The following is a 12,929-nucleotide window of genomic DNA, read 5'->3' as shown; positions in this document are numbered from 1 at the left end:
ATCCTACAGACGCATCACTCAGATCCTCGCTAATGCTAACAAGAGGCGTCTATCTCCTACAGACACATCACTCGGATCCTCGATAATGCTAACAGGAGGCGTCTATCTCCTACAGACTCATCACTCGGATCCTCGCTAATGCTAACAGGAGGCGTCTATCTCCTACAGACTCATCACTCGGATCCTCGCTAATGCTAACAGGAGGCGTCTATCTCCTACAGACGCATCACTCGGATCCTTGCTAATGCTAACAAGAGGCGTCTATCTCCTACAGACACATCACTCGGATCCTCGCTAATGCTAACAGGAGGCGTCTATCTCCTACAGACACATCACTCGGATCCTCGCTAATGCTAACAGGAGGCGTCTATCTCCTACAGACACATCACTCGGATCCTCGCTAATGCTAACAGGAGGCGTCTATCTACTACAGACTCATCACTCGGATCCTCGCTAATGCTAACAGGAGGCGTCTATCTACTACAGACTCATCACTCGGATCCTCGCTAATGCTAACAAGAGGCGTCTATCTCCTTCAGACGCCTCCTGCTGCATTTAAATGTTAATGACATGGAATTGCAGAGCCGCTTCTTTGCAGCTGTGCAATTCCTTACAATCATGAGCTAGGCCCATAGTATACTAGGTATTTAGGATTGTTTTTCTATCGCAAAGGAATTAGTATAAAATTGCAGATTCAGCTTAACAATAAATAGTGCAGGGTCACTCCCGCCCGACCTTTCTTTTGCTTTTTTTAGCCTAGCCTGTGCACTAATTTCTCTGGTTTGCATCTTGTTTCTCAATTTTTGCAACTTAGGGCCTGATTCAGAGAGGTACGCAAATCCGATGTTCCACGGAAATGATTGATTATCGGCGGACTGCGCCTGTGCTGCGTTCACATTGCACTTGCGTCCAGGTGCTGCTGCGTACCTGCACACAATGAGGACTCCTTTGCACAGTGATTAACATGAAGTTACCGTTTGAGGGTGTTAGCAGGGAGTGGTTGTTAAAACGCAGCCATGTTCTGGCCGTTTTCGCGTATCTGACGTCAGCTGCAAGCTGTAACGTACAAGAACATGGCGCTTGTGTGACTACTGCCGGTTCCAGTCTACGTAGCCATAGGTATACCCTTAAGCCTGATGGTCCTTGTTCTTCTGTATAGGCCGCGAAAGCGTACGTAGTTGGGAACGAGTTGCGGTAGCTCCAGTGGGCGCCATTTGTGGGCGGCAGCTTCACTTGCTGTTATCTGCAGTTGCGTTGCGGAGAAAATGGCACTTGCAGCTGCATAACTGTACAACTCTGAATCGGGCCCTCTGTCCGCTTTTTGGCTTCTAGGTATCTATGAGTAGTGTTTTGGTGCATCTTAGTTGCAAAGTTGGTGGTGCGCTAAATTAGTTTTTTTGGTTGTGATTTGAGCATAGGGGTAAGTGGACACATCTGTATATCCCGGTAATTTAACCCTCTAATGCAAAATGATCAATAGCAGAATTAAATACACCTCTCGTGCAGCCCCCAGCTCCTGACCGCGGTTGATAACACCGGCCAACCCGTGCTTTGCGCAGTACTGTTTATGCAGTAAAGAGCATCAGAGTACCTGGAATCGCAGTGATGTCGCCACAACCCCATCTCATAAAGCTCAGCATTAATAAGAAAAAAAAATGTAAAATAAAAATCTGCATCTGCACACTTGCATTTACACACAGAATTGTAATAGATGCATCCAGGGCAAAGATAAACCATTCATCACGATGATACTGTAACGTATAAATACATATTCAAGAGCGCTTTGGCAAGTCGCACTTTTTGTTCTCTATGGTGCACCCACTATAATTACTCTCCCAGCTGATCATATCTCCAGGGCTGGCACCACGGCAAGTTTAAGGGCTTGTTTAAACCTGATATCTGTGTATGTTTGTTTTTTTTGTTTTGTTTTGCCACTAATAAATGCCTGAAAAGCGCATTATAAATAGGAATGAATGGACAGTTTCCTGCCAGTGCACACTAACGCGTCAGCGCTGCATTTGCAATTTATGGGGTCTATTCATAAAGCAGTGAAAAGAGTGGAGAAGTGAGCCTGTGGAGAAGTTGCCCATGGCAACCAATCAGCTGCTCTGTACAATTGTATAGTATGCAAATTATAAATGTTATATTAATGCTGATTGGTTGCCATGGGTAACTTTTCCACTGGCTCACTTCTCCACACTTTTCACTGCTTCATGAACAGACCTCTTTGTCCCCTACAAAGCCATAAAACAAAAACACAGGGACAGTTCTGCATAAATGGGAACTTGTAATGAAACAGCATTTGCGCTACAGACCTGCGCTACCGCTGCTTGCAGACGTCTCCCAGCTGTTATCCCGGAGAAACGCCAGTGGTGGCAGCAGCTTGGTCTGTTGGGGTCTGGAGAATGGGAACTTATTGGGAGAAAATTCTTTAAAGCAAAGTTGTCCTTTAGCTGAAAGTATTGAAGGTGATAAAATGGGTGTGGATCATACGGTCGACAGTCATTAGGTTGACCACTATTGGTCAACAATGAAATAGGTCGTCACGGTAATTTTTTTGGTGTCGTTTTCTTCGTAAAGTGACCGGGAATCCCAATTAATGCCCTTGCTTCCCTCGCCATGCGCTCTGCACAGGTTACTATTCCCAATCGTAGTCCACGTGGATCGTAAAGTATGAAAAAGTGCAATTATTTTTTTTTTAAAGTGGAAAACTCATGTCAACCATTTTCCATGTCAACCAAAAGTGGTCGACCTAATGACTGTCGACCTAGAGACCGGATACCGATAAAACAGCGTTTCCTGCAGTTACCAGTAAATGACTCATTGCTACGTTCTGACCAGAGACGTGCTTGGTGCTATCCATCCACTTCTCATTCTGCCGGGGAGAGTTTCTCAGTGTTGCAAAATAATTGTCAGCGTTTCCTCTGTGAGAATATTTGGTGCACGCTGAGTGCTCTCCGACCCTTTGCTTATCGCGCCATCTGTCACACATCTCTTCTTCACCACTAACCGAGATCCATCGAGATACATGTTTGGTATGCTTGATGATTGCACCATGTAACTAATCTGAAACACAGAAATATCTCCGCTGCAATTATTTAAACTCTTTCTTAAATTTGTCATTCTACTAATAATTGTCATTGGATACGAGCTAGGTAATCATTGTAGCATGTGCAGCCATCACACCCACAAAAGCGGCGCTGGCTGAGCCCAAAGGTTTGGTGCCGCTGTTAGCAATTGGGGGAGGGGGTGTAAGCGAGGGAAGGAAAAGCGCATTAGGGAAGAGGACCCTGGTTGTGAGAGCTTGCACTCTAAAGGGGGAGGGACAGACAGACAAGAGAAAGACGGAGGATGATAGGACAGTGGGCTAGGATGAGAGCTGGAAGACTTTATTACAGAAGCAGCCCCTTTCCGCGCTACAGGTCCCTGCCAACGTGGCCGCGCCGAGTGTCTTACTTGCTCAAAGCGTGCATCTTATTTGCCAAACACAACTGGAAGCAACAGAACTAATTGGCTAGACTGCATTGATTAATTTGATGTGAGACATTTGTACATCTGTATACAAAGGACCTAATTCTGAGTTGATCGCAGCAGCAAAGTTGTTAGCAGTTGGGCAAAACCATGTGCCCTGCAGGTGGGGCAGATGTAACATGTGCAGAGAGAGTTAGATTTGGGTGGGGTGTGTTCAAACTGTAATCTAAATTGCAGTGTAAAAATAAAGCAGCCAGTATTTACCCTGCACAGAAACAATATAACCCACCCAAATCTAACTCTCTTTGCACATGTTACATCTACCACCCCCCCCCTGCAGTGCACATGGTTTTGTCCAACTGCTAACAGATTTGCTGCTGCAATCAACTCTGAATTACCCCCAAAGTCCTATGATGCAGCGGCTGTAGCTTTTCACCACGCCAAGATCCGTTGTGCTTCATCTGCGATGTTGCACGTATTAAAAAACCATTCCGGTGCTGTTAAAGTCGCAGTTCGGTTTCTCTGGTACACTGTGAGTGGAGTTTTGCTGCGTCTGCTATGCGAATAAGATACATACTTACATTTTAAAGAAAAAGACTGCACACTACCCCTCCTCTTGTGGTTCAGTCGCGACTGGCGTCCTACTCCATATGGGGTATAAACGCTAGGGGTATTCGGACATATCTGTATGGCAGCTCAGACAAGCAGATATGATCAGTTCTACTTATGCAGGAAGACAGTGAGCTGCGAAGGGTTTCCTCAGCCTCGTTCCCCCATGTTAATTCCTTCTCACAAAACAATCATGTACTTTCTGGTTTTTACACTTATTTTCCAATTGAAATAGTAAACTGTCGTATAATGCGTCACTTCAAAGCTCCTGACTGTTCAGGGCGTATACAGTATGTGCACACTGATTGTCGCAAGTAAAAATGCATACTGTATAAAGCTATATATATATTTTATCGCTTCACTGAAATCTCCCGTAGTTACCACATTACCTTTCATTGATTTCCACCGTCTATAATCTACCCAATTCCTCATCTTGCCCCGATGGTCTATAAATTGATCTAATCCCCCCAAAAAACAAAAACACAATTACTCTAACAAGGATATTATACACCTGTAAAGCCAAAAACTCAGGTTCCCAATCTACACCTGTGTGGAAGTCTTCTCCCTGCTGTTCTTGCTGCATTTCTGTTTCAGTTGTTTCCTAAAAGAGCCGCACGAATCCAACAGAAGCTGAATGTGGGTTTTTCTTTTGGTAACCAAAATGGGATCTTACTTACCCAGTAGATCAATCTTACAGATTCCTAACTGAATAGATTTAAATAGAACTTTCTGGGCACGTTCCGAGCTGAACGCTGGTCATTATTGGTGTCCTATCTCTGCATAGTTTCGCATTATGCGTGCTGCGGAACATTTACACAGTTGCATCTCCACTTGCAAATAAAGGGGCACCACTGGGTTGCGGGATATTTGGATGTAGGCAGTGTCGGCTGGATTGCGGCCTGTTGTGTTTTTGTGTTTCCGTGTAATTCTGTCAGTTCTCAGAAGGATATTTTTGCACCAGGTACAGGTATGGTACAAGCCATTACGCACTGGTAATGGTGACGGCTGTGATCCCAGGTGTACGGATAGGGGTGGACGGCACTTACTGCGCATATTGTGGCGATAATCCATTTGGAGTACCACCATTGTACTTGTTGTGGATAAGACGTTATCATGTGTGCGCTAACTACATCCCCCTGACTGCCCCATTCCCCTTTCCTTGCGCAGAGAGCATGCCCTGCAAAAGATATTAGGGACTGCTAAAATCGTGGCAGAGCATGCTGGGATGTGTTGTTTGAGGTTATTCAGTTTCAGTCTGGCTCCCGTTACATGTTATTTCCCCTCTTATCAGTATCTCACAGGCACCTGTACTGCGCTATGCATCCAAATCAAACCGGAATCTCGCAGTCTGGCCGCAGTGTGCTCCCTAGCTGGAGCATCCATGTCTGACATTCTTCTGTAGCTGCGTTTTCCACGGTTTCTTCCAAGCAGATACAGAAAACATTTGTGTGGATCCTGCAGATTCGTTTGATCCAGGGCTGCCTGGAACAACATTTCCTGCACGTACATGTGGCAGTGGGCACTCATGGGTTAATCCCTTCCCTGCCTGGTGTGAACAGTAATTATAAAAGTCAGTTATAATAACAACAAAAAGAAAATTCCTTGACACCCTATTTCAGCCGTTGTTTTTTCTTCTCCTTCAGCCAATCAGGGGCTCAGCCACTTCTCCGTTCGTACGCCCTATGGCGACCGGTTTACTGCTAATCGGTACATGCACAGAAAGTTACTTGATGATGTCATCCTGCAAGCTTCCTATTTTAAATGAATTTAGCGTAATTTACACCTGTTCTCGCTGCGCATTGTTCCTGATTGCAGAGGATCTGCGGATTGTATGAGATATACATTTCCGGAGTCTGTTTCTCTCTCTCTCGTTCCAAATTCACGTACAGATAAAGGGGGAGATTCAAATGTGTGAAAAGTCGGTTGGGTGTCTGTCTATTAGATAGGAAAAAACAGACTCCCAGTCCCAACTGACTTTTCAAACATTTGAATTCCACCCAAAGTCTACTGTCAGAAGATATAGGATATGGGTTGTTGGGTCGACCCAACTTAGGTCGACAGTCATTAGGTCGACCACTGAAGGTCGACAATGCTGTTAGATCGACAGGCAATAGGTCGACACGGGCATTAAGTCGACAGGTGAAAATGTCGACATGATTTTTTTTTTTTTTTTTACTGTGTTTGGTGTCCTTTTCTCCGTAAAGTGACGGGGAACCCCAATCAGTGCACCGTGTCCCCTCGCATGACTCGCTTCGCTCGCCATGCTTCGGGCAAGGTGTCTCGCTCCGCTACCGCTGCGCTCGGCACAGGTTACTGTTCCAATCGTAGTCCACGTGTATCGTTAAGTATGAAAAAAATCCAAAAATCTTCAAAAATGTGAATAACTCATGTTGACCTTTTTACCTGTTGACCTAACGCCCATGTCGACCTATTAGCAATGGCGACCTTCAGTGGTCGACCTAACGACCGTATCCCGAAGATTTATGGGCTCAAGTGTAGAAAGATTGTTTTCCTAGCTAAATGAACACATTACAGAGGCGTTCTTATTATACGCCACCTGCTCTCCGGTTATACAACAGATTATTATTGTATTATTATTCTTGTTGTTTACACACCACCACTTCTGAGATTATCGGCTTTATATTGTTTTCATTTTGTGTTCTTCTTTGTAACATAAATGAAAGTGAATTCATGAATTTATTTTTTCTTTGCCCACAGAGGATGGGGTTTTGGCCAAGAAATACATGCAGCAGAGTCTCCCGGTCCCCGATGCCCTCATCACCCGCGTCATGCTCTCGGACCTAGAGAAGAAGACGACACACAGCTGGCTTCTCGATGGTAAATTTACACTTTATTCCATAGTCCTCTTTCCGCCGCTTGTAGTTGTGAAAGATGTCATACTGTACACGTGGCGCGTTTCACCAGCATTTTTACTAGCATCACAAGCGCCAATGCATTGCCAGTGGGAGCCTGGGTTTCAAGATCACTTTGCCACCTCCTTTTTGTTTTTTGAATATTTTGCCTTCGTGCCTATTTACTACGCCTTAAATGGAAATACAGTGGATGGAGATAAAGTACCAGCCAATCAGCTCCTAACTGCCATGTTGCAGGTTTTTTGAAAAATGGGAGTTTCCCTTACGTCCTAGAGGATGCTGGGGACTCCGTAAGGACCATGGGGATAGACGGGTGCCGCAGAAGACATGGGCACTTTAAGAAAGACTTTAGGATTTGGGTGTGCACTGGCTCCTCCCTCTATGCCCCTCCTCCAAACCTCAGTTGATTACTGTGCCCAGTGGAGACTGGGTGCTTTTCAGGAGCTCTCCTGAGTTTCTGATAGAAAGTATTTTGTTAGGTTTTTTATTTTCAGGGAGCTCTGCTGGCAACAGACTCCCTGCATCGTGGGACTGAGGGGAGAGAAGCAGACCTAGGCTCTGCTTCTTAGGCTACTGGACACCATTAGCTCCAGAGGGATCGGTACGCAGGTCTCATCCTCGCCGTCCGGCCCGGAGCCGCGCCGCCGTCCTCCTCACAGAGCCTGAAGGTAGAAGCCACGTGAGTATGAGAAGTTAGAAGACATCAGAGGCGGCAGAAGACTTCACTGTTCTTCACTGAGGTAACGCACAGCACTGCAGCTGTGCGCCATTGCTCCCATTCCCCTCACATACTCTGTCACTGTAAGGGCGCAGGGCGCGTGGGGGGCTCCCTGGGCAGCAAATAAACCTCTCCTGGCAAAAGATGGGTATATACAGCTGGCCACTGTATATACCTACGAGCCCCCGCCAAAGTTTTGTATTTTAGAGCGGAACAGAAGCCTGCCGCCGAGGGGGCGGGGCTTCTCCCTCAGCACTCACCAGCGCCATTTTTTCTCCACAGCACCGCTGAGAGGAAGCTCCCCGGACTCTCCCCTGCTTAGATCACGGTGACAAGAGGGTTTTAAAGTAGAGGGGGGGCACATAATTGGCGCATTGAATATAAAAGCGCTATCTGGGTAAACATATATATTGTGTTTTTGTCCTGGGCTATTATAGCGCTGGGTGTGTGCTGGCATACTCTCTCTGTCTCTCCTAAGGGCCTTGTGGAGGAATTGTCCTCGGATAAGAGGGTTCCCTGAGTGTGTGGTGTGTCGGTACGTGTGTGTCGACATGTCTGAGATAGAAGGCTTTTCGAGGGAGAAGGAGGAGCAAATGAATGTGGTGTCGCCGTCGACGGCGCCGACACCTGACTGGATGGATATGTGGAATGTTTTAAGTGCCAATGTAAATTTATTGCACAAAAGATTGGATAAAGCTGAAGCTAGGGAACAGTCAGGGAGTCAACCAATGCCCGTACCTATGTCGCAGGGACCTTCGGGGTCCCAAAAGCGCCCACTATCCCAAATAGTTGACACAGATACCGACACGGATTCTGACTCCAGTGTTGAATATGATGATGCAAAATTACAGCCAAAGGTGGCTAAATGTATTCGATATATGATTATTGCAATCAAAGATGTTTTGCAGATCACAGAGGAACCCCTGTCCCTGACACGCGGGTACACATGTATAAGGGAAAGAAAACTGAGAACTTTTTTTCCCCCCTCACATGAGCTGAACGAGTTATGTGAAAAAGCTTGGGAATCTCCAGACAAGAAACTGCAGATTCCCAAAAGGATTCTTATGGCGTATCCTTTCCCGCCAACGGACAGGATACGGTGGGAATCATCCCCGAGGGTGGACAAAGCCTTGACATGCTTATCCAAAAAGGTAGCGCTGCCTTCCCAAGATACGGCTACCCTCAGGGATCCTGCTGATCGCAAGCAGGAGGTTACCCTGAAGTCCATTTATACACATTCAGGTACCTTACTCAGACCGGCTATTGCGTCGGCATGGGTGTGTAGTGCTGTAGCAGCATGGACAGATACCTTATCAGCGGAAATTGATACCCTGGATAAGGATACCATCCTATTGACCCTAGGACATATAAAAGATGCGGTCTTATATATGAGAGATGCACAAAGAGACCTTGGTCTATTGGGTTCGAGAATCAACGCTATGTCGATCTCGGCTAGGAGAGTCCTTTGGACCCGACAATGGACAGGTGATGCCGACTCAAAAAGGCATATGGAGGTTTTACCTTACAAGGGTGAGGAATTGTTTGGGGAGGGTCTCTCGGACCTGGTCTCCACTGCTACGGCAGGCAAATCTAATTTTTTACCTTATATTCCCTTACAACCTAAAAAAGCACCGCATTATCAAATGCAGTCCTTTCGATCAAATAGAAACAAGAAAGGCCGTGGATCGTCCTTTCTTGCCAGAGGTAAGGGCAGAGGGAAAAAGCTGCACAACACAGCTAGTTCCCAGGAACAGAAGTCCTCCCCGGCCTCTGCAAAATCCACCGCATGACGCTGGGGCTTCACTAAGGGAGTCCGCCCCAGTGGGGGCACGTCTTCGAATTTCAGCCACATCTGGGCCCACTCACAGGTGGATCCCTGGGCAATAGAAATTGTTTCCCTAGGTTATAAACTGGAATTCGAAGAGGTGCCTCCTCACCGGTTTTTCAAATCGGCTCTGCCAACGTCTCCCCAAGAAAGGGAGATAGTATTAAATGCAATCGACAAATTGTATCTTCAACAGATGGAGGTCAAGGTTCCCCCGCTTCAACAGGGCAGGGGATATTACTCAACCCTGTTTGTGGTCCCGAAACCGTACGGTTCGGTCAGACCCATTTTAAATTTAAAATCCCTGAACCTATACTTGAAAAGGTTCAAATTCAAGATGGAATCGCTCAGGGCGGTCATCGCCAGCCTGGAAGGGGGAGATTTTATGGTATCTCTAGACATAAAGCATGCATACCTTCATGTTCCCATATATCCACCTCATCAGGCGTACCTGAGATTTGCGGTACAGGATTGTCATTACCAATTTCAGACGTTGCCGTTTGGGCTTTCCGCGGCCCCGAGAATTTTCACCAAGGTAATGGCGGAAATGATGGTGCTCCTGCGCAAGCAAGGTGTCACAATTATCCCATACTTGGACGATCTCCTTATAAAAGCGAGATCAAGAGAACAATTACTGAACAGCGTGTCACTTTCACTGAAGGTGTTACAGCAACACGGCTGGATTCTCAATATCCCGAAGTCGCAGCTGGTTCCTACGACTCGTCTGCCCTTCTTGGGCATGATTCTGGATACGGACCAGAAAAGGGTGTATCTGCCGATAGAAAAGGCTCAAGAACTCGTGACTTTGGTCAGGAACCTATTGAAACCAAAACAGGTGTCAGTGCATCACTGCACGCGAGTCCTGGGAAAGATGGTGGCATCTTACGAGGCCATTCCATTCGGCAGGTTCCATGCACGGACCTTTCAATGGGACCTACTGGACAAATGGTCCGGGTCGCATCTACAAATGCATTGGTTGATCACCCTGTCCCCCAGGGCCAGGGTGTCTCTCCTGTGGTGGCTGCAGAGTGCTCACCTTCTAGAGGGCCGCAGATTCGGAATTCAGGACTGGGTCCTGGTGACCACGGACGCGAGCCTCCGAGGTTGGGTTGCAGTCACACAAGGAAGGAACTTCCAGGGTCTTTGGTCAAGTCAGGAGACTTGTCTTCACATCAACGTCCTGGAGCTAAGGGCCATATTCAACGCCCTTCGTCAAGCGGAGACTTTGCTTCGCGACTTACCAGTTCTGATCCAGTCAGACAACATCACCGCAGTAGCTCATGTAAACCGCCAGGGCGGCAAAAGGAGCAGAGTGGCAATGGCGGAAGCCACAAGGATTCTGCGCTGGGCGGAAAACCATGTAAGCGCCCTATCAGCAGTGTTCATTCTGGGAGTGGACAACTGGGAAGCAGACTTCCTCAGCAGGCACGACCTGCATCCGGGAGAGTGGGGACTTCATCAGGAAGTCTTCACACAGGTTGCAAGCCAGTGGGGCCTGCCCCAGATAGATGTGATGGCGTCCCGACTAAACAAAAAACTGCAAAGGTATTGCGCCAGGTCAAGAGACCCTCAGGCGGTAGCGGTGGACGCACTAGTGACACCGTGGGTGTTCCACTCAGTATATGTGTTTCCTCCTCTTCCTCTCATCCCAAAGGTGTTGAGAATAATAAGAAAAGGAGGAATTCTGACAATTCTCATTGTTTCAGATTGGCCACGAAGGCTGCGTTTGACGGCATGGCGGTTGAACGCCGGATCCTAGCGGAAAAAGGCATTCTGGGTGAGGTAATTCCTACTCTGATAAAGGCTAGGAAGGATGTGACAGCTAAACCTTATCACCGTATATGGCGTAAATATGTTGCTTGGTGTGAGGCCAGGAATGCTCCTACGGAAGAATTCCATCTGGGCCGTTTCCTTCACTTTCTACAAACTGTAGTGAATTTGGGCCTAAAATTAAGCTCCATTAAGGTTCAGATTTCGGCATTACCCATTTTCTTTCAAAAAGAATAGGCTTCGCTTCCAGAAATACAAACTTTTGTAAAGGGAGTTCTTCATATTCAGCCTCCTTTTGTACCTCCGGTGGCGCCTTGGGACCTTAACGTGGTTTTGAGTTTCCTTAAGTCGCACTGGTTTGAACCACTTCAAACGGTAGAGTTAAAATATCTCACTTGGAAAGTGGTCGTGTTGTTGGCCTTGGCTTCGGCTAGGCGAGTGTCAGAATTGGCGGCTTTGTCTCACAAAAGCCCCTATCTAGTTTTCCATATGGATAGGGCGGAATTGCGGACTCGTCCTCAATTCTTGCCTAAGGTGGTGTCATCCTTTCATATGAACCAACCTATTGTGGTGCCGGTGGCTACTCGAGACTTGGAGGATTCCGAGTATCTGGATGTAGTCAGGGCTTTGAAAATTTACGTGGCCAGGATGGCCAGAGTAAGAAAAACTGAAGCGCTGTTTATCCTGTATGCAGCCAACAAGGTTGGCGCTCCTGCTTCAAAGCAGACTATTGCGCGCTGGATCTGTACCACGATTCAGCAGGCGCATACGACGGCTGGATTGCCGTTACCTAAATCAGTCAAGGCCCATTCCACTAGGAAAGTGGGCTCTTCTTGGGCGGCTGCCCGAGGCGTCTCAGCATTGCAGCTTTGCCGAGCAGCTACTTGGTCGGGGTCAAACACGTTTGCGAAATTCTACAAATTTGATACCATGGCTGAGGAGGACCTCCTGTTTGCTCAATTGGTGCTGCAGAGTCATCCGCACTCTCCCGCCCGTTTGGGAGCTTTGGTATAATCCCCATGGTCCTTACGGAGTCCCCAGCATCCTCTAGTATGTAAGAAAAAATAAGATTTTAAACCTACCGGTAAATCTTTTTCTCGTAGTAAGTAGAGGATGCTGGGCGCCCGTCCCAAGTGCGGACTACTTCTGCAAGACTTGTATATAGTTTTGCTTACATAAGGGTTATGTTATGGTTGTTTTCAGTTTCCGACTGAAGCTATATTGAATTTCATACTGTTAACTGGTTAGTTTATCACAAGTTATACGGTGTGAATGGTGTGGGCTGGTATGAATCTTGCCCTTGGTTTAACAAAAATCCTTTCCTTGTACTGTCCGTCTCCTCTGGGCACAGTTTCTCTAACTGAGGTCTGGAGGAGGGGCATAGAGGGAGGAGCCAGTGCACACCCAAACCTAAAGTCTTTCTTAAAGTGCCCATGTCTCCTGCGGAGCCCGTCTATCCCCATGGTCCTTACGGAGTCCCCAGCATCCTCTACGGACTACGAGAAAAAGATTTACCGGTAGGTTTAAAATCTTATTTTTATCTCCGTTCAAGGCTTAGTAAATAGGGTATCCGTTCACATGGTCGACCATGTTATGGTCAACAGTCATTAGGTCGACCACTATTGGTCGACATTGACATGGTCGACATGGACACATGGTCGAC

General features: G+C 47.0%; 1 protein-coding gene across 1 annotated transcript in view; it reads left to right on the top strand.

The window, feature by feature from the left end:
- Positions 1 to 12,929, top strand: part of AK4 (adenylate kinase 4) — a 116,595-nt gene that overhangs the window by 35,148 nt on the left and 68,518 nt on the right. Inside the window, exon 3 of the mRNA XM_063939172.1 lies at positions 6,799 to 6,918. Coding sequence (XP_063795242.1) covers positions 6,799 to 6,918 — 120 coding nt within the window. The remainder of the gene's footprint in view (positions 1 to 6,798; positions 6,919 to 12,929) is intronic.

Source organism: Pseudophryne corroboree, chromosome 9 (assembly GCF_028390025.1).
Source record: "Pseudophryne corroboree isolate aPseCor3 chromosome 9, aPseCor3.hap2, whole genome shotgun sequence".
In the NCBI taxonomy this organism is placed as follows: domain Eukaryota; kingdom Metazoa; phylum Chordata; class Amphibia; order Anura; family Myobatrachidae; genus Pseudophryne; species Pseudophryne corroboree.
This window is presented reverse-complemented; position numbering and strand designations above follow the sequence as displayed.